This window comes from Micromys minutus (genome assembly GCF_963924665.1).
Source record: "Micromys minutus genome assembly, chromosome: 29".
NCBI lineage: Eukaryota > Metazoa > Chordata > Mammalia > Rodentia > Muridae > Micromys > Micromys minutus.
Window position 1 is genome coordinate 19,565,637 of NC_137964.1, and position 19,443 is coordinate 19,585,079.

Genomic DNA, 19,443 nt, shown 5'->3' on the forward strand with positions numbered 1-19,443 from the left:
CTGATTGCTGGGAATAAAGGTGTGTGCCACCATTGCCAGCTTTCCTACCAAATGCTAAATACAACTAGCAAAGGCAAAAAAAAAATGGTATTACCTTGCACCCCTCCCTCATTTGAAGGAATTTATGAAATTATCCTTAAGGAATGTATTTTATCATAGAGATCCCCTCCAATGGTTGGTGTTCAGACACTCAGCTCAACACTCGAAGTGGGGGAAAGTGTCTTCAGAAGTTAACAGGTAAGCATATCTTCATGCTTCCCTGGTATAAGCCAGTTCAGCAATACCCACACCATTACATGTAATTTACCTATGTACCTGCTGCTTTACCTCAGTAAGACTGAAAGCTGTACACAGCACAAGATCGAGCAGGAGTCACACCACGGACAAGATTTACCCCTGGGTCAGTGCTGACTCAAATCCTCATAACTACCATGCTTTCTGAGGTACTAAGTGTTATAAAACTAAAGATTTGTATTATGAAGAACTTGCCTTTGCAGATCCAAAGCCACCTACAGTTTGGACATATGGAGTAAGCAAAGCTTCTGTCCTACGAGCAGATCACAGGGTAAACAAAAATCATACTGTCTTGAATTTTATGTAGGACCAGAGCCACTTACTATAGAGAAGATTATGCATTTCAGCTGTAGTATGCTACCACAGGAGGATGCCAACAACTGCAGCATTTTTAGTTTGAGCTAGCAGTCATTTAAAATGACCACTTAGGCTGTGTCAGGCCTGGTAAGGATGTCCTATTGTAGATGTTACCATGGTAATAGGTTCCTCTACCTGAAAGAATAGTTAAACACAAGATAACAACAGCACCACCAGCACTTTCTTCACTATGGTTAGAATGTCAAGAGCTCATAGTAGTTTGGAGCCTGCTTGTCTGTTTCGGTCACAACTGCAACATTTCATTTGGTGTTGTTCTCTGTCTTAGTACGTACAGCAGGCTGCCGCTAGACAAACTCGCTTCTCCTTCTGAAGTGTGAGTGCAGGAATCATAGACACGGCTACTGCACCTGCCACAACCATGGCTTTCCAACTGCTACCATCCTGGGAACAAGAGTGCTGGCAGGGCCTGTGGTGGGCAAGCAGCTCTGTTTTCAGCTCGGGAACACATGATCCTATCCCATAAAGCACAAGCCTCTACTTTAGCCTCTTGCAAGGACAAGTGGATAAAGGCTGAGGCCCGCCATGCAGCTGAGGATGGTGCCTTCCAGGGGCTGCATTCCAGCTCTCGGTGTACGGACAGGCAGCAGCTAGAAGGGGGCCACAGAGCAAATATGCTTACTTGGCAGCAAGCTTGTACCTTGCCTTGGTATTCTATCTAAACTGTAAAACCAAACACTCCTGCTGGAAAGTGCCTGGGTTATTTAACCAGATAAACCAAAAGCTTCTTTTCTGGTCCCACCTCAGCTACAAAAACAGAAGTTTAGGGGCTTTTAGAATAACCAGGCTTGACACTGTAAAACATTTTCACCGAGGGTCAAATTAGCCTGTCAGGAAATAGTGGTCAGAAAAACTTCAGCTTCATTTTGTCTTTTAATTGAGAATTAAACTAAGGAGTAGGGTTTTGCTCCCTGGACCTGTAGACACTTAAGATGCAAGGGCCTGGGAGTGATGAGGGAACTGTTCTTCCCTTCGAGCCCTGGGGTAGAGGAAATCAGGAGAACTGACTGGCCAGCATGAGGCTGATGGATTTGTGTACCTGTGTGGTTTGGATCTGTAACACAAATTCTAGGCATGTTAAAAAACAAATTTAAAGTATGACAGCAAAACTGTCCATTTAATTAAGAAGTAGCAAGGTTTCTGCGTGTGCGTAATAACAGTTCAAAGTGTTGCACTTCCGAGAACTAGAGCCAAAGACTCTTCACGAAGACAAACCTACCCCGAATGAAGACAGGAGGTCAGACACTTGTCAACCCTGGGTGTGGTGTGGGTAAAGGAGAAAGCACTCCACTTTTAGGACATCAGAGAGAACACTGTGCACTATGCATCCAAGAACATAGGACACCAGGATCTATGAACAGTGCTGACGACACCCCAGAAGAAAGATGAGCACCTGGAATTAATGAATGCTGGATGTGTGAGGTCACTGAGCAGAGCCCAGGACACCATGGAAAGCCAGGGCAGGGGGAGAACTAAAGGCTGGACAGGTGCTCTCAATCTCCATCACACCACCAAATGCTGAGCTTCGTTTTCAAGCCTTCAAAACTAAGGGGTATGCTCTGGCACCCTTCAAGTACAAGTCTATAATTCTGTTGCCAGCAATGCTGAGCTGCTTACTGGACACCTGGCACCTTATGCAGAGGGTCTGTGGGTAAACTGGAGAGGCAGCAGGCGGAGAAGAGGAAACAGATGCACACTGGTGCCTCATTTATGCTCACTTCAGACACTGCAGAACATCTGAGCACAGCCTGAATGGAGGGCGTCTGCACCTCTTCAGTCAGCACTCAGCACAGAACATCACACAAAGAACTCCAGCCTATGGATTTCTACAACTCAACACATGTGCTCACTTTATAACTTGTAAAACACCGATCTCCCCACTCCCTAGGAGGCAGTCTCATGTTCTCAAATCTACTATACAGTTAAAGATAGTCTTGAATACCTTGATCCTCCTTCCTCCAAGCACTGGGATCATAGGCAAGTATCACCATGCTCACCTACAATTTCCTTTCTTTACAAATGTTGGTGGAAGAGGCAAACTGGTTGTGTGTGTGTGTCAGCCAGAGGGCAACCTTGGGTGTTCTTCCTCAGTAGCCATTCATTGTGGGTTTTTTGTTTGTGTTTTAATTTTTGACACTGGTCTTATTATGTAGCCCTAGTTAGCCTACAACTTGCTACATAGAGCAGGTTGGCCTTGAACTCACAGAGACCCACCTGCCTGTCTCCTGAGTACTAGGAGTAAAGGTTTATGCCCCCATACCAATCCCACTCACCTTATTTTATGAGACAAGACTCATCACTGGCCTGGATTTGGCTCAGTAGGTTAGACTAGCTAGACAATGAGCCTCACCTGTACCCACCTCCCCTATGCTACAATTAGAGGCATGCACCACCACCCCTGGCTTATTCACTCAAGTCCTCAAGCTCTGCAGCAGGACATACTGACTGAGCTACAACCCCAGTGTAGCTTAGACTGGCCTCGAACTGGAGATCCTCTTGCTTGCACCTTGAGTGAAGAGTAAAGTGTAAGTAAGCTATGCAGAGATAAGAAGCATAAATGAACCATTTAACCTGCAGTGACTGGTGAGCTCTGAAAAGCCTCAACAATGGTTTTTGAAAGACCTTTGGATGTGCAGGACACACACACTCCAGCCTGTGCTCATTTAAAATTCTGCTGGTTTTACAGAGTGCCAGGAAGAGGCTCAGGGTGTAGGGCAGACAGGAACAAGAGGGCATTAGTCCTAGCACACCCACCTCGACCGCCGCACTGTCCGGTAGGCACTGGGCAGGGAGTGCTTTGCTTTTGAGTGGGATCTAGACCTGGGCTTGGAAGACGAGTGGTACTTGGGGGAGCGGGACCTCGTTCGAGACCGTTTTTTGTGCTTCTTCTTCTTCTTCTCTCTCTCTTCTTCTCTTGGTGGGTCTCTGCATCTGCTTGAAGGCCTTTCTGAAGGCTTCCCCTCCAACATGGGCAGAGTTCTACCTCCAACCAGCAGAGGACAGGGCATGACACCAGGTTCCTGGAAACAGAAAAGTGAATGTGTGGGTGTCAATGGAGAGCAGAACACTATAGCCCTTGTCTCTGAGGAAAGACCACCTTTCAGTGGTTATATATATAGAAATCCCCTTGCTGCGTGAACTGGATCAAACCTGTGACTGAAGCATGTGGGAGGCAGAGATAAGAAAACTGCTTTGAGTTTGAGGGCTACAAAGTTAATTCTACACTGGCCTGGGTTAGAGTGAGTTTGTCTCAAAAGACAAAAATCTCTCTGGCCTTTCAGGAGAAATGTAGTTTTAACTAGCTATTGAATACTGCATTGTTCTCATTTTGTGACTGGAAGATTTAACAGTAAGGTTTATGGAAATGTCAAGGTAGATGCTGTGTGATCAGCACCCCGTACTGCCCCAGCTGTCTGGAGCCCTGCCTGGGATGGAATGGGGTCAGAAGTGGTGTGCACATGCATTTGTAAACCCGCAACTGCACATAGGTGGGCGATATCTTCTGGCTTTGCTTGGGTCCACTCTGGAGGCAGTTGGTCAGTATTTCCTGCATACGACTCTTACAGAACTGCTAACTCACAGTGAAAAGCTGCCAGTTATTTATCTGCAGTTGTCAGACAGGAAGATCTCTTCAGCCTTTCCCTGAGCTCCTTGCTGCTTAGGCCACTATGCTTAACCACAGACAGGCTTATCATCACTGATGCACTATTCTTAGCTATTGTACAGATTGCTTAAAGATTTAGTGTGTCATTAACCTCTCTCTCTCTTTTTCAGGGTCACACTTATGTAGCCCTGGCTGGCCTAGAACTCACCGACATCTGCCTGAATGCTGGGATTAAAGGTGTGGGCCACCATATTCATCCAGTAATATTTTTCTGTATCAATGAGTATGCTTTAAGACATCACTTAAAATCATACCTGGATATGTAAAATTTCTAAGGACCAATGGCATTGGGCAGACCAGTACGTACAAAAGAACCATGTTACACATGCATGGTGGAATGATGCCCTGTGGGTACCTACCCATCCTGAGGAGCTGGCTGAGCTAGTCTCAGCCCTGACAGATCTAGCAGTACCACCTGTGACCTTCTCTCATATCCTTTTGGAGCTTTTAAGAACTCCTGCCTACATCTATGTGGCTAAATGGGTGAATGCTACCATCTGTAGGCCAAGTACATATATCAAGGTACTTGGCAAAGTCAGGGGAAGCATATTCCACCAAGTTTCTTGAGATTATTAACATTTTGGGTTTGACTATCATTTAGAGACTATTTACTATGAGCCTTTTTGTTTCAAAGCAATCAGACACTTCTCACCAACTGCTCTCCTCATGCACCCTTTTGGTTGAAGCAGCTCTGCTGAGATAATCTTTGTGTGCACACACAACCAGGGAGACCATTCCAGAGTCAAAACATCCATGGATTACAGACAGGGCCAAAGCTGACAGACAAGAATGGAGCCACTCTGAGAGAAGGTGCCAGCAGGTTGATGACAAACGAATTTGATAGACTGAGTTCCCACTAAAACAGCCAGATTCTGAGAACACAGTCAACCTTGTTACATTTCTTTATTTATTGTATGTCTCTTTGTGTGTGCATGTGTGTGGAGGTCAGAGGACAACTTACTGAGTCAGCTTTTTCTTTCTACCATGTGGGTATCATGCTTAATGGTCTTAGCAGCAAGCATCTCTACCTTCACCCTGTCCTGTCTTAACATTCACTCCAACTTTGAGACAAGGTCTCGTGTAGTGCAGACTGACTTTGAACTTGTCATAGCAAGGATGACCCAGACCTTCTCAACCTTCTGCCACTCTCTGCACTTCTGGGATTACAGTATGCTAATATGTGTTAAGGACAAGCCTAGAACCCTGTGCATGTCAGGCAAGCACAGTCCCAACTGAGCTACATTCCAGGCTTACAGATGTGTCTTAACTTCTGTTCACTGTACAAAGGATAGTGAAACAACAAGAGATCCAATCAGGCTCCACACATCCCTACCCAGGTAGGCCCTGGTAAGCTTCCTCTCCTCACTGCGCATGTCTCTCCATAGCTCCTGCCCTCTCCTGCATGCCCTACACCACAGCACCTCATAAATGCCCTCATCCAGGGCCACAGTGCATAATGGCTGCCCCCAGCTGTGTGTACTTAGCTCCTCCATTTCTGCAGAAACTGGCTTTGTCTGAGGGACCAAAAGACAGTCTATCTCTGTGGGGCTCTGGGAAATGGGGTCATAGTGCCCTAGTGGGGTTCTGCCACCTCTTTTAAAAGCTCATTCTGGGAAAGGCAGTGCAGAGAGGTTACTCCGAGGACAGAACCATCAAAAAGATGCTAGGTGGACCATTAAAACAGCAGGTGTGGACATCCAGGAGATGGGGAACTTGAACCATAGGGACACTGCAAACTCCAAAGGTCCTCACAAGTATCAATGTAACTAAAGGTAAAAGGGGTGAAGGAGCCAGGCACGGTGGCACATGACTGCAACCGTGAAACCTGGGATTTCAGCCCCTTTCTTCTTTCCAACTATAGCAAACAAGAGCAAAGTGCTTGTCCTACACTTTGAAGGAAAGCAAGTGCAGTAGTCTGAATGAAAATGGCCTCTATAAGCTCACAGGGAGTGGCACAATTGGGAGGTATGGCCTCGGAGGAAGTATCTCATTGGGGTTGGGCTCAGAACTCTCAGCTCCTCTCCAGCACCATGTCTACCTAAGTGCCGCATGCAATGCTTCCTTGTCATGATGATAACCTAACTCTCTGAACTTTAAGACAGCCCCAATGAAATGCTGTCCTTTATAGGAGTTATGGTCATGGTGTCTTTTCACAGCAATAAGACCCTAAGACACCAAGCATAAAGGATTTAAAGACACTATGAGACAGATAGGCATGACTAGAATTTTTACTGAACTACACATAGTCGCCACCAACACTGTTCACACTGAGGGTTCCAGGAGCTAGGTACCGCTTCCCATCCCTCCACACAAGAGCATCCTAAGGTACTGTGTGAAGATACTGTTCATGGTCAGCACTCAGAAGGAGCTGCCTAGGTTCTCCATGACCTCTTGGTGTTGAGGATGAGCTCAGGGTCTCCCATACCCTAGTGTTCTACCTTAGAGCTAAACCCAGAAAAGACACATGTAGCTGCTGTTTACCTTTTAAATAATTACAGTATAATACAGGATACAGGTGCTGGCATTGAGATCTCTGTCCTCAGTGTAAGCTCAATGATGTGGCTGCAACCACTGAGGTTCTACATGAGTGGCCATGGATTGGGCTTCCTGATTAGGATCCACACCCATGAGTTCTGAGATTGCAGCCTGAGTCTGGTCCGTTTATAGGGTAATTAGCACAGGGTCTCTTCACAGGCTCAAAGCTTTCAGCAAAGTCTGTGACTATGCTGGAGGCAGGTGCTGGGCTGCTGGCATCTGACTCAGGCTAAAAAGCCAGGGGTGGGTCCAGACTAACTTTCATCTACTACAAACTCAAGCATGCCGTCGGGACGTTCTGCGTACCTCAACGCCGAAAGTATTCTCCTCAAGTTTTCCAACTTCTGCTTCTGGAAGAGGGTTTTTTAGGGTTTGTAAAAACAAAGCAGCTTTCCTTTTCCGTTCAGCCTGAAGCTGCTTCTCCTTTGATTCCTTGGATGCCTGGGCTAGTTTTTCTCGGGCAGCGGCAGCAAGGCGATCCTCCAGTTTTTGTTTTGCTGAAGAAAACAAGAAAGGCAGAGTCTACAGCAAGCAGCATTTTATTTCTGATTTTCATAGGCACCTTCTGGCTATACAACACTGCCATCTCAATACTAACCTCAAAGCAGGCAGACACCTGGACAGACCAACATTCTGAGAAAATAAACTTATGGCTTTTTGGGGGAGGTATATTTTATTTTCAAAGGCAGCAAGGTTGAAGGGGTTCCATGATGGCAAAAGCTGGGCTGAACACTGGAAATCACAGAATGGGTCTCATGAACAGGAGCCCAACACACTCCAAGTCGGCAAAGAATGATGCCCTGTAGCAAGTGTCTGAATCCAGAGGGGATGACAAACTGCTGAGCTCACACACAGGGAGAGCAGGCGCAAACACACCAGTGTGACTGAAAGTGCACTGAGGGAGGGCATCTGTGGGCCCACAGCATGCTCTTGTCTGGAGGACACTGGCTTCAAGAGTCCTTTAGTCAGGGTTGTACGGTCTGTTCATGCATACCCAGAAACACAATCCAAGAAAAGCAGTTAGAACAGGTAAAAGCACAAGTGCACTCACTGAGTAGCCACTTCACTGAGGAAGATGACTTATTTTGGAGGGGCAGATGTCCCCAGAAGGCTAGGCAAGCACTGTAGCAGTTTCAGTCCCAGCTCATATGCTACTGGCCATGCTGTGACCCATGAGGATGAACCAGGGCAGAGAAATCAGCTCTGGCAGGCATCATCATCAAGGGCTGACGGTTTTGCTGAAAGACAGTCTCACAAAGGGCCTCTCCCAGTGTGGTGCATTAACCAGAGCTGGGAGTCCAGGCCTGGTGTCTCACCCTGGGGCTGTCGTCCAAGTACAAAGTGCGTCTCCATTAGAGCCGCCCGCTTAGCGCATTAGGCTGCTCTGAGTACAGATTGCCAAGGGCACTGCATCAAGCTAAGGAGTGCACAGTGCCACAGCATTGCACAGGACTTTCAGAATGCTCCTGCATGGCTCCAGGCTTTAGTTCCAAGTCTTAAAATTTCTGGCTTAGCACATAAACCTTATATTTGTCTTCTTTCTTTCAAGAACTTTAAAAGCTATCGACAAACCTTGCTTGGCTTCTAGCTCCTCCTGGGTAAGCTGCGGTTTCTTCTCCTCTACAACCGCAGAGGGCGGGGCTGCAGCTGGGCTGGGGTTGGCTACACTGCTTGTGCTTTCCTGGCATTCCCTGCTTTCCTCATCTTCTTCACTATCATCGTCCAGCTTGACTCGGTTTTTTTCCAGGGGAAGTAGGTCATTTTCTTTGGCTTTGATGGCAAAGCTTATTGGAGCAAAAGAAGCTGTTGGAAAAAGGTGACAATTGTGACGTACTTTCAGGCACCAGAGGCAGAGTGCAGACCCTGTCACAGGCACTACCACTTTCAAGAGGGATGGCATGAAGGTACAGTATGAGTGTGCACATGTGTCCCAGGCAAGGCATCAGACTGGGTGTGCTGTCTGAAGCCTGCCTAGCAGGGCAACACAACAGTACTGCCATAGCAAACACGTACCCGCTGAACACCGAGTTTTAAATGGTCAGTTTTTGTCATTTCCTTTTTAAGACATATTTATTTTAGTGTGTACACTTAATATGTATGCAAGTCAAGGTGAGAGGACAACTGGGAATTGGCTCTCCTCTCACCCAGGTTGTGGTATAAACTCAGGACCTCAGTCTTTACCCACTGAGCCATCTTGTTTGCCTGCTATTTTTTTTTTAAAATACATATATTTTAATAGAATCTGGCATGCAGCTGAACTGGTAGGAGTAGGCACATGACATGGCTAAGATACAGTGCCTAGAAAACCTTAGACTACATTTTTTTTTTTTTAAAAAAAGGTCTTTTTCTTCAAGCAAAATCCAAACCAAAACAACTGAAACCAAACGAATACAGAATTCATTTCTTTATTCAGTTAACATGACAAGCACCATGCCAGACCTTGCTCTATACTTATTATAAACATTTCAAAGTGTAACAAAACCTTAGGTGTTACACTCCCAAGTCCTAAACACTGGAACACTTAATTTAAAAAACACACATATTTTTAAATCTTTAAAGGAGAAAGTCTTCTGCTCTATCTGCTTGTCAACAGCAAGTTCCTCTGTCACTCACTCTGCTGAAAGACTTCTAATGGCCACCTGAATACAGTCAGATGCTGGTAGCCTTCACTTATGACAGGCATCAAGAAACTACGATGAAGGGGCAGCTCCAGTGCGCTGAAAACTGGCTGACTGAAGACAGCGGGTTGTGGGAAACAGACAGGTTCTATTGGGAATGTAACTCACTGCTTTCCAGAGCAGGCCACTTGGCCATGTGCTTGCTGGGTTGAGGGTCTCCTCATGTTACTGCTCTATGTTCCACACCCCCGTGTGAGCTAAACAGAACACATACTGTGACATACACTCCTTTTAATGCCCAAGAGTCAGGAGAGCAGATCTATGCTGCAACCAGTGAGAAGCACAGCATACTTTAAGCTGCTGGGGTGTTGTAATGCTGACCAAATACTAAAGTTCTCAGCTTTTACAGCATGGCCAAGACAGCTCCGCTAACACTGCAAAGATGATTTGGTGCAGAAGATTCTGAGTAGAATCTAAGACACAGACAGAGATGCAGAACCACCAAGGGAGCACAAGGGCTGGCTGCTGAAGGAAGTGGTGAGCACTTGGTGGGGTGATGTGGGTTATTATGCCATGTCCTGCTTCTGCACGTTTCTTAAGGTTCCTTAACAAAACTAAGTTTAACAAAACAAATCTTTTACTGCCTGCATGGTCTCTTTAATAAGCAGAGAATCATGGACATTTTAAAAAGAAAGATATACACAGAATGTTAATGGACTCACTTATGAATTGATACTAAAATACAAGATAATTTAAGAACACATACTGTTTTCAGAAAAGGAAACAGATCTACAGATCATGACAACAGAAGTCCGTAGAGCACTTTGCCACTCAGTCTGGAGAGGCATTCAGTCAGACACAGAGCCAAAGCACCACTATCCCCAACTACCTGCCCAGAAACGGAATTAAAGAGCCACCTAACCTGTGTGTCTAGATGCCCTGCCTCACTCAGTACTGATGAGTGCTCCATGCCCCACAGCACTTCAAGAACCAAGAGGCCATGGTCAGGAAGCTTCTCCAGGTAAGTCAGTCTGGCCAACAACCTTGAGAGTTCCGGAGTACTCCAATTATACAATTTGCACACCACAGCTTGCATTACCACTGATCCTAAGCTCTTCCTCCAGATGGCCAAGACCTTGTATGATCCACCTACACCTGCCCTTCGGCACCATGCTCAAGCTGAGATGGCCACCCTTGTGCTGCTGCCTGCAAGACCCGTTCCTTCTGGCACATCTGACCTTCAGGACTGGGTCCAGAAGTGCGTCCTTGAAGTACACCCATGGCTTTCCAGCCTTCTCTACCTCTGGGTAATAGCTGCATGTGTGTACACATATATGCGCATTTGGAGATGAGGTCTTAGCTATATTGCTTAGGGAGGTCTTAAACTTCTGAGCACAGGGCTACAACACCTGAGCTCGAGAGCGTCTTAACTCCCTAGCTCCCGAACGCTCTGAAGGAGCTTTCCTGACAGAGATGGTCTGGTTCTCCAGGGTGAATTAAGCCAGACTTTAATTTGTTTTGGCCTCTTGCCTGATTCTAGCGGCTGCTAACCAACCAGTATTTCAAAAAATCTGCCAGACTAAAAATCTGTCAGGTTTTCTTTCTCTTCTTTTCTTGAAATAATTTTGGCAATTTATGTTTTCTTTGAAATGGTATTTTTCCATGACTTGAGTTCATTTCCATTTAAGGTAATGAGCATGCTTTGTGTATTTAAAAAAGATTTACAACTTTGCATTCATATCTGCATTCTTTTTTCTCTTGAACACTCACAACATATTTTACTGATCATTTAAAAAATTACTTTCTCAGTAATCTCGCCTTTAACTTTTAGTTCCTTGTTTCTGCTTTCCTTACAAACATTTTATAGGTTTTTTGAGGGGTTCTATCAGGAGAATTGTACTTGAAACCCTGCCTACACTTGTGCAGGGTGGGTTCTAGGTCTGTGCTGGGCTTCTGTCTTTTTCCATTCTGCCTCCCATGCCTTCTTCCCTCATGCCAAGGATGGAACACACTCAGGTCACACCGTACCGAACCCAACTCACTTTCTAGGTTTTTCAGTTCAAATATTCATTTAATTTTTTTCTGCCTGCCCCCCCCCCCCCCTTTTTGGTTCACCCAACATAAAGAGGTAGTGCTGCTTTGTTTCAGAATAGTATTTTATCGAATTTTTTGCCCCCCAGCAGTGCAGGGGATAGAATCCAGGGAAAAGCTCTTTGATGTTCTTGACATCCTTATTTTTGTGGACTAAGGACTTCAGGGTGCTGACATGCATATAGTCTTCTGTTCTAGCATTCAGATGTACAGAGAAATGAGGCACTGACTTGCTTTCTTTCCTCTTTAGGAGTTGTTTCTACCTGGATGAACTTCTTCCACATCTGTCCCTTCCTTTGAGACTTCTGAGAACTCCTTAGCCTGTCTTCTAGTCAATCTGACCCTGGTGAGGTCATCATGCTAAACCTAGCAGCATTTCTCAACAGTCTTCTGGAGCTGTCAGCTTATCAGTGGCTAAGTTTTATGATAGTCTCAACTCTTTGAACGTAATGGCCTATGGATCTGCTTCGATACTCAGGGCTGAAGGCTCAGTCTCTGTACTCAGAATCTCAGCAGGGCTGCGCTCCTGCGTCCTGCACCTTAGAGGAGCAGGCCTGTCTCTTCCAGCCTCACTGCAGGAGGAGCATTGCAAACACTTTGCAGCCTGTCCTCACATCTCAGGCTTCTCCTGCCAGAGAGGGCATGCTGGTGCAGCAGCTAGGCCTGGTGCTCCTTTCTCTGTGGATCCACAGGTACCCCAGGCAAGACCAGTCTGGAGGATGCCCCCTGGTTAATAAGCACATCATGGATGTCCTCTAGCTAGTCCCAGCCTCCCACCTTCTCCTTGCTGACAGTGGCTGTCCTGGGATCACTGTCCTCTCTCCTCCTCCAGACCCAGGTGGACTGCCTATCCTTCCAGCATGGGACAGTGTCTTGAATGCCTTCTGGTGCAGAAACTGTTGCTCTGATTGGTTTCTACCTCTGTTTATTTCAGTGAGGGCTGGAGGTAGCCAGTCACCTGACTTTCTAAAGAGTGCTTTTCTAGTGGCAGCCAGATTGTTGTGACTCGGACCTCTCTCGGAGGTTGCTGCCTGTATCCTTAGCCATTCTTCTGCCGAGGCTAGTCTACTGCTGCCACTCTTGTACTAGCCATTGGCTCCCCAAGGCTCCTGTTCTTCTGCAATCTCAAAAAGCCAACATTAGATAAAGTTAGTAACCACAAGCCCTAGGGGAAGCAAAGCCCTACATGCTCCACCTCTCCAGACTGAATGACTAGAGCCACCTGTCACCAAAGCACAGCAGAGAGCTCACTTATCTCTCAATACCCTTTTCTGCGGTCTCTTTTCCAGCATGTGGACCTATGACTTCTTCACGTTCTACTACATGGCTCTGTTAACCAGCCAGAAGCAGCCTTTCTCCTGTCTTCCACTGCACCAGCCACTTATATATATGCTAGACTACATCATCTAGTCAGGGACACGGCAAGGAGAGAGTATGAGAAAGCTGACAAGGGTGCTCACGGGAGCCACTTGGACAAAGAAAACAAACCTCATCACAATTGTTTGTACAGGAGCTAGAGCTGGAAGCCAGTGGAGAGCACTTGCCTAGCCCAGAATCACAACTGAACAGTTTTAGGGGGAGGATAAAACATTATTTGAAAATTTAGAAACACATCCACTAAATGATGTAAGCTAAAAGCTGATGGGTCCTCCGACTAGCTTGTACCTACTGGGTTCCAAACACCATGTTGGAAAAGCAGGACAAGTGAGCATGTCTGAAGAAAGCAGCTCCAGAAGGCAAGTCCAATGAGCCCCCATGGTTTGAGGTACCTAGTCCTGTCCCTCAGGAGGGAAGCCTGTGAGGCCTGGGCTTCACCAGGACAGCGCACCTTTTACCAGCTTCCCGTCCACGGTGCTCTTGCTGGACCCAGCCTCCTTCTTCCCGCTGCCTCTTCCCCCAGTCTCTGCCATACCCTCAGGAGCGCCGTCCTCTCCAGCTTCACTTGACTCTTCAACAGCGGTTTCTGTGGGAGCCTCTTCAGCTGTTGACGCTGCCTGAAAGGAGAAATATCACTGAGCACTGTTATATGACAGTCTGAGGCCAGTCTATGCTACATGAATCTCTTAAAAAACCAAACCAAACCAAAACAAAATAAAACATCAAAAACACTCAATTTCCCAACCCACCTGTAATAACTGCATTTCCAAATTTCTAATCATTCTCATTTCTCTGTGTGTGTGTGTGTGTACGTGCGTGCATGCATGCGTGTGTTACTGGGGAATGGACCCAGGGCCTCTGAGATGCTAAGGCAAGTGTTCTGCCACTGAACTACATCCCCAGGTCCACTTGTATTTTTCTAACACGACAGACTAAAATGTTGAAGGACCACCTTTCTTTAGGAGCCTGGTTACTAAGGATACCTTCCAAACACAATCTCCCACTGACCACAGAAGAACTAGCTACTTCAGTCTCTGCATAAGCTCAAGAGTGTCAGGGACAGGGCAAAGTACCCCCAGTGCAAGGGACTGTGTGCTGTGGCAGCCAGAGTCCAGCTCTACCCCTGGAGGGCAGTTCCAGCATATGCACCATGTGGTGCACTACAGAGCAGTCAAAAGTAAACTGGGCACAGTGGCACACCTGCAACCCCAGCACTTTGGAGGCAGAGGCAGGAGAATATGGAACTGAGGCTAGCCTGGGCTACACTACACAAAACCATGTCTCATCTCCCCTTCTCAATATTGTCAAAGTAGTCTCTGATGCTTAAAGCAACTGTTTTTTATTGGGAACATTCTGGACCAGACAAATGATCATTGAGGCGTAAGTGGGTGGATGTTTCAACAGATCCAAGACAATTTCACCTCCTGGAGTGATGGATAGGTCAGACAGAATGCAGACCTCAGAGTAAAGAGGGAGTCCCTTCTGCACCTGTCATCAGAGCTCCATGCCTCCCCCACCTTCAGCACATACCTGTGTGCTACCGCCTCCTTCCTTCTGCAGGAAGAACTGCTTCTTGAACTCGTAGTAGGCATTGTACTGGTGCCAAGGCTGAAGGAATTCAAATCTGTAAACAGGGAAGGATCTGGTGACTCAACATGACCCACATGCAGCCCTCAGTGTTTCCACATGTGGCCTGCACTGTCCTGGACAGCTCATAGACACTAGGCAGAACTCCACAGATTCTACATGGCTTCAGTCCTGCTCTATCCACTGACAGGTGAATGGGGCAGAGGGCTAACCCACCCCTGAGGGTCATATCACAGGGAAGACGCAGTCCATGGTTTATGCATACTGCCAGGCATGGGGGATAAGGACACTTGAAAAGTGTGAATTCCAGCCTTTCAAATATCTACACTGTTACCACAATAAAGACAACAACAAAAACCTCTCCAACTCTAGGTAATTTAATAAGATGAAGAAAAACATGTCTACCAAAAGATACTCCAGGAAAGATGAAAGCACAAAGGAATCCTAAGGAATCCTATAGGGTTAAAGAATGCTAAATGAAAAAAAAAAAAAAAACCCATCTCATATACCCAATATGCTTAACGTTTTGACTTTTTTACAACATGGGGCTTGATCCCAGAAATTTATAAATGCCAAGCAAATGTTGTTACTGAAATTTACAAATGCCAGGCAAACACCCCAGCCCAACACTTAAACCCCTTCACCTCACCTCTGATCGTTCTTGGCTCGAACACTGGTCTCAAATTTAAGGCCGTTTCTAGCGACGTACTCTGCCAGCTTGTCAATCACAGGCTGGATGTCAGGGGGCGGGGGTATGATGGCCACGGGAGCAAGCGCACTGTGGAGAAGAGGCGGTGAGCAACCCTGAACTCAGCATGGCCTGAGCCTGGCACTGGCAGCTGGAGGGTCCATTCGGGCACAGCCATGTAAGAGCAAGACTCTTCGTCTAAAGACAAGAAGTTCCTTAACCTAATGAAGCCAGCTCCTGGCACTAACAGGACCCAGAACACCACTGTCAGGATGAGAATGCAGGAAGCTGTGTGGGCGGCACCTTGTAAGCCCAATAGGCAAGACCCTATCTCAAAAAACAAAACCAAACAAAAAACCGGGACAGTGAAGATGAAAGAATGAGGTCCAAAGTCCCAGGGCCGAGTTCAAGTCTTCCTCCTATTAGCACTTGCCTTTAACTATGAGCTACTTCTTAGAAACAAAAGAGGGAAAAGTCATTAAAATGGGCGAGAACATGGCTCAACATCCTTCGCTGTATTTATTTCCTTAGCAATGGCCCTGGAAATCATTCCCAAACCCCTCCCACATGCTCGGCCAGTGATCTACTTCTGAGTGACACTACAGCCCACATCTGACTTCTTGCATGATTAGGAGGGGGTTGAGTCAAGCACTTCAGCAGCCTTTGTGAGATAACACACACACACACACACACACACACACACACACACACACACACGGCACTCCTGTCCCTCTGCCATTGGAGCCCTCCCCTCAATCTGTATGAAACCCTTTGAGCTCTAACCAGTTCACTCCACCTAACACCGCCCAGCTGAGGGTTCAAATGTGACACAAGAGCAGGAGCAGATATGGGATCAGTCCTGAGAGCCACATTTACAAATCTGGTTAGATTTCACCATTTAAGAACCATTTTTGGTACTGAAATGGAGGTCTTACTCTGTAGCGAATTATATAGATGACCCTGAACTCTTGATCCTCCTGCTTATGCTTCCCCAGTTCTAGAAATATAGGAATAAAACAACTATATGTATTATTTAACTGGCTTTGAACTTTCTTTCGAGAAAGGCACTCCCTGTGTACCTCTGACTGGCTCACTATACAGATCAGGATGGCTATGACCTCAGAGAATGCCTGACTTGACTTGGCTGTGTGGCCTTAAACTTTTAATCCTCTGTCTCAGCCTTCCAAAAGCTGCGAGTACAGTGTGGTAATAATATATGAATGATAACCATGCTAATTATGGAGACACAGGTATGTGATCCAGACACACCCCAGATCAACAACACTGGTGCGATACAGCAGCCATCATGCTGAGCTGGTGGCACGCGTACCTTGTGGTGGTGGTTGTGGAGGTAACCCCGCTGCTTGATTCAGCTGTGGTTGGGGGTGGAGGAGGTGTGGTCCCAGGAGGCGGTGGTACAGTGGTAGTCACACCAGGTGAGCTAGACACAGTCACTCCAGCAGGAAGGGTGCTGTAGTAAGTGGCCACATCGATCCCAGGTGGGGGTGGTGCCAGGCAGTAGGTGCCATCGGGCAACATGTAGTAGCTGTAGTACATGGCTGCCACGGTTGCTGTAAGAAACAGGGTTTGTAAGCAAGAAGCCAATGACAAGTAAGCCAGCTACAATGTCCCTCAAAGGCTCATGTTTTAGACACTCGCTCCCCCACTTATAGTGTCAGTTGGGGAGGTTGTGGAACCTTTAGGAGGTGGGGCCTGGCTGGCTCTCTACTTCCTGTCCCACAATATGAACAGCCACTGGCTTGGGCTCTCACATTCCACCACGGACTGAGACCGTCTGAAACACTTAACACTGTTCCTGTCAGTTATTTGAACATAGCAATGTGACAACCACTAATCCAACAGGATGGCAGATGGTTAAGAAAGAGACCCTGACCCAGTGCAGCATCCACTCCACCCATTCCAACCACACGTTGCTCCTGTATCTGGAACAACGGACAGACAGGCACAGGACAGCCAATGTTAACAAGTGTTGTGTACTTTCCTAAATAACCCTTCTTCCTTCATACACTTAGCGCAGCGTGGACGGCCCTGCCTCATGGTTGATCAGATACCCCTGCTCATACAGCACAACTCCCTAATTCTCCCTCACTCCAACCCCAACTGCAGTTTTTGGAGTGTTTTTTCACCCCCCTGTTCACTTTAGAAACGGCTGTCCATGCACACCATGGGGCTGCTATATTCAGCTCACAAGTCTGCCATCTCTCCAACTACCTCTGGCCTTTCCTGTAGTCAGCAGTGGCCACTATCAACCTCCAGCTCACTTTATGCACAAAGGACAGCAACCTGATGTGCTAACAACAGTCCTAAGAGGTACCTATTCTCTTTAAAATTTTAATAGATTTATTTTTATTATTTATATTCATGAGTGTTTTTCCTGTACATGTGTATGCCTGGTGTCCACAGAGGTCAGAAGAAGGTCAGATTCCCACCCAGACTGGAGATAAAGAATTTGTGAGCTGATATGTGGGTGTTGGAAATCGAACCCACATCCTATTCAAGAACAAGTGCTTGTACTTCGAAGCCAACTCTTTAGCTCAACTCATCTTTTTGAAAAAATGTTCAAATCCAGCACCGAGCACAGAAAGCTCAGTGAACTAACTGGGTTTTCATTTCTAATCCTCTTGCAGATAAATAGCAATGCTGGCTACACAGGGAATTAATTTCCTCTTCATTAGGATAGAAATGAAGGACTCTGACTTTGACTTGTTCGCAGTGGCACAGTAAAACACTGTGGAATACTATAATGTCCCAGAGGGGAGGAGACAGTCTTTCTAGTTCACACTGGGAAAATGTGTATATATTTTCACGCTGTTGACACAGTTGTGGCTGGACTGACTCACTTTTTATCAGGCATGTCATACACATGAAATCCCCAATACCAACCCACATCAGTGTTACATAGCAGACTCTGGCACATAGAAATAGCAACAACTAGGAATTTGTATGGGATATGTGGCCCAGTGCCTTTCCACCTCTGTTCACAGGGACACCTACTATATATCTCTTCAGACGGCAGGGCTGGCAAGACAGCCTCACTGGCACCTGTTTCCCAGCACTGAACACTCAGTGTTTGTTTGGTCAAGAGACACCATGTTGTACTGACAAGATGTCCAACTCAGTAACTTGGAGACCCACCCTATAAACACAGCATCACTCACAACTTAATCAACAACATTCGTGGTCACCTGCCTCCCTCAGACCTCTTACTCCACGTGACACCCAAGACTTGAAAGGACACTTGTGTCACTCAGAAAGACTCCAGAGGAGGTAGTGTACTGGCATAAAGCACCTCGGACCCTGGCACCACAGACTGTAACCCACGCTGTAACCACTATGCATCCGCTTCTCCACAATGCTGTTCCCAGAGCCCCATATAGTGTCAGGGAGGAAGCTGGACCTGCCCTTTCCTGTCAGGGCACCAAAGCAAAGGACAATCCCCCCAAATGGCCTGAAAGACAGGCTTCTCAACGACACTGAGCTTATTAGCTCATCCTGTCCCTTGGATTTTAGGTCTTGCTACCCCAAAATCACACAGGGCACCACTTTTGTCACTTCTGCCTCTGGTATGTGTACAGGGACACACACACCTGTGGTAATTCCCTGCAATGCTAAGACTATGGGCCTGCTACTTCCCCAAAGGCAGCACATCTCAGAAACAGTGACAAGTTCTTGGCAGCTCCTGATGCTCAATGAATAGAGCTTAGCTGTTCTGTTCTCATATAATTCAGTGCTGAAATACTGCGCAGTGACAACAGTTCACACTAGCCCAGTCCTGGCTAAGAGTCTCTGTGGCTACACACTCTGTAGTACTGGAATCTATAGCTCAACATTCTATAGTCTTGTCATCAGCTGAGCCCAAGGCACAGGGTCCCAAGCACCTATTAGTACCAGTATCATACACTAAGAACAAAAGTGTCACACACCACACACACACACACACACACACACACACACACACACACACACACACATGAAAATGACCTATACTCACAGGCTTTTTGATTTTATAATATAAATTATAAATATGCTATTTGACATTTTATAATCTTACTTTAAACCTTATTGTGGAAATCTTTCATAAAACTTAAGTATTATGTTTGTAATATCTTTGCAAAAGCTTAGTTTGCGTTAAAAGCTACCTAATTATTTAAGGTTTTATATTTTGCAAGATCAAAAGGGTGCCGGAAATCAGT

The 19,443-nt window shown here is 46.4% G+C and overlaps 1 protein-coding gene across 5 annotated transcripts in view; it reads right to left on the minus strand.

Moving 5' to 3' along the window:
* Positions 1 to 19,443, minus strand: part of SFSWAP (splicing factor SWAP) — a 67,919-nt gene that overhangs the window by 12,535 nt on the left and 35,941 nt on the right. For 3 of the 5 annotated variants that reach the window (XM_080941081.1, XM_080941084.1, XM_080941083.1), the window contains 7 exons: positions 16,560 to 16,800; positions 15,191 to 15,319; positions 14,485 to 14,578; positions 13,406 to 13,571; positions 8,441 to 8,671; positions 7,175 to 7,365; positions 3,424 to 3,689 (listed from right to left, as the gene is read on the minus strand). In XM_080941081.1, the coding sequence (XP_080797207.1) occupies positions 3,424 to 3,689; positions 7,175 to 7,365; positions 8,441 to 8,671; positions 13,406 to 13,571; positions 14,485 to 14,578; positions 15,191 to 15,319; positions 16,560 to 16,800 (1,318 nt within the window). The remainder of the gene's footprint in view (positions 1 to 3,423; positions 3,690 to 7,174; positions 7,366 to 8,440; positions 8,672 to 13,405; positions 13,572 to 14,484; positions 14,579 to 15,190; positions 15,320 to 16,559; positions 16,801 to 19,443) is intronic. The other 2 variants (XM_080941082.1, XM_080941085.1) reach the window with 1 other exon arrangement.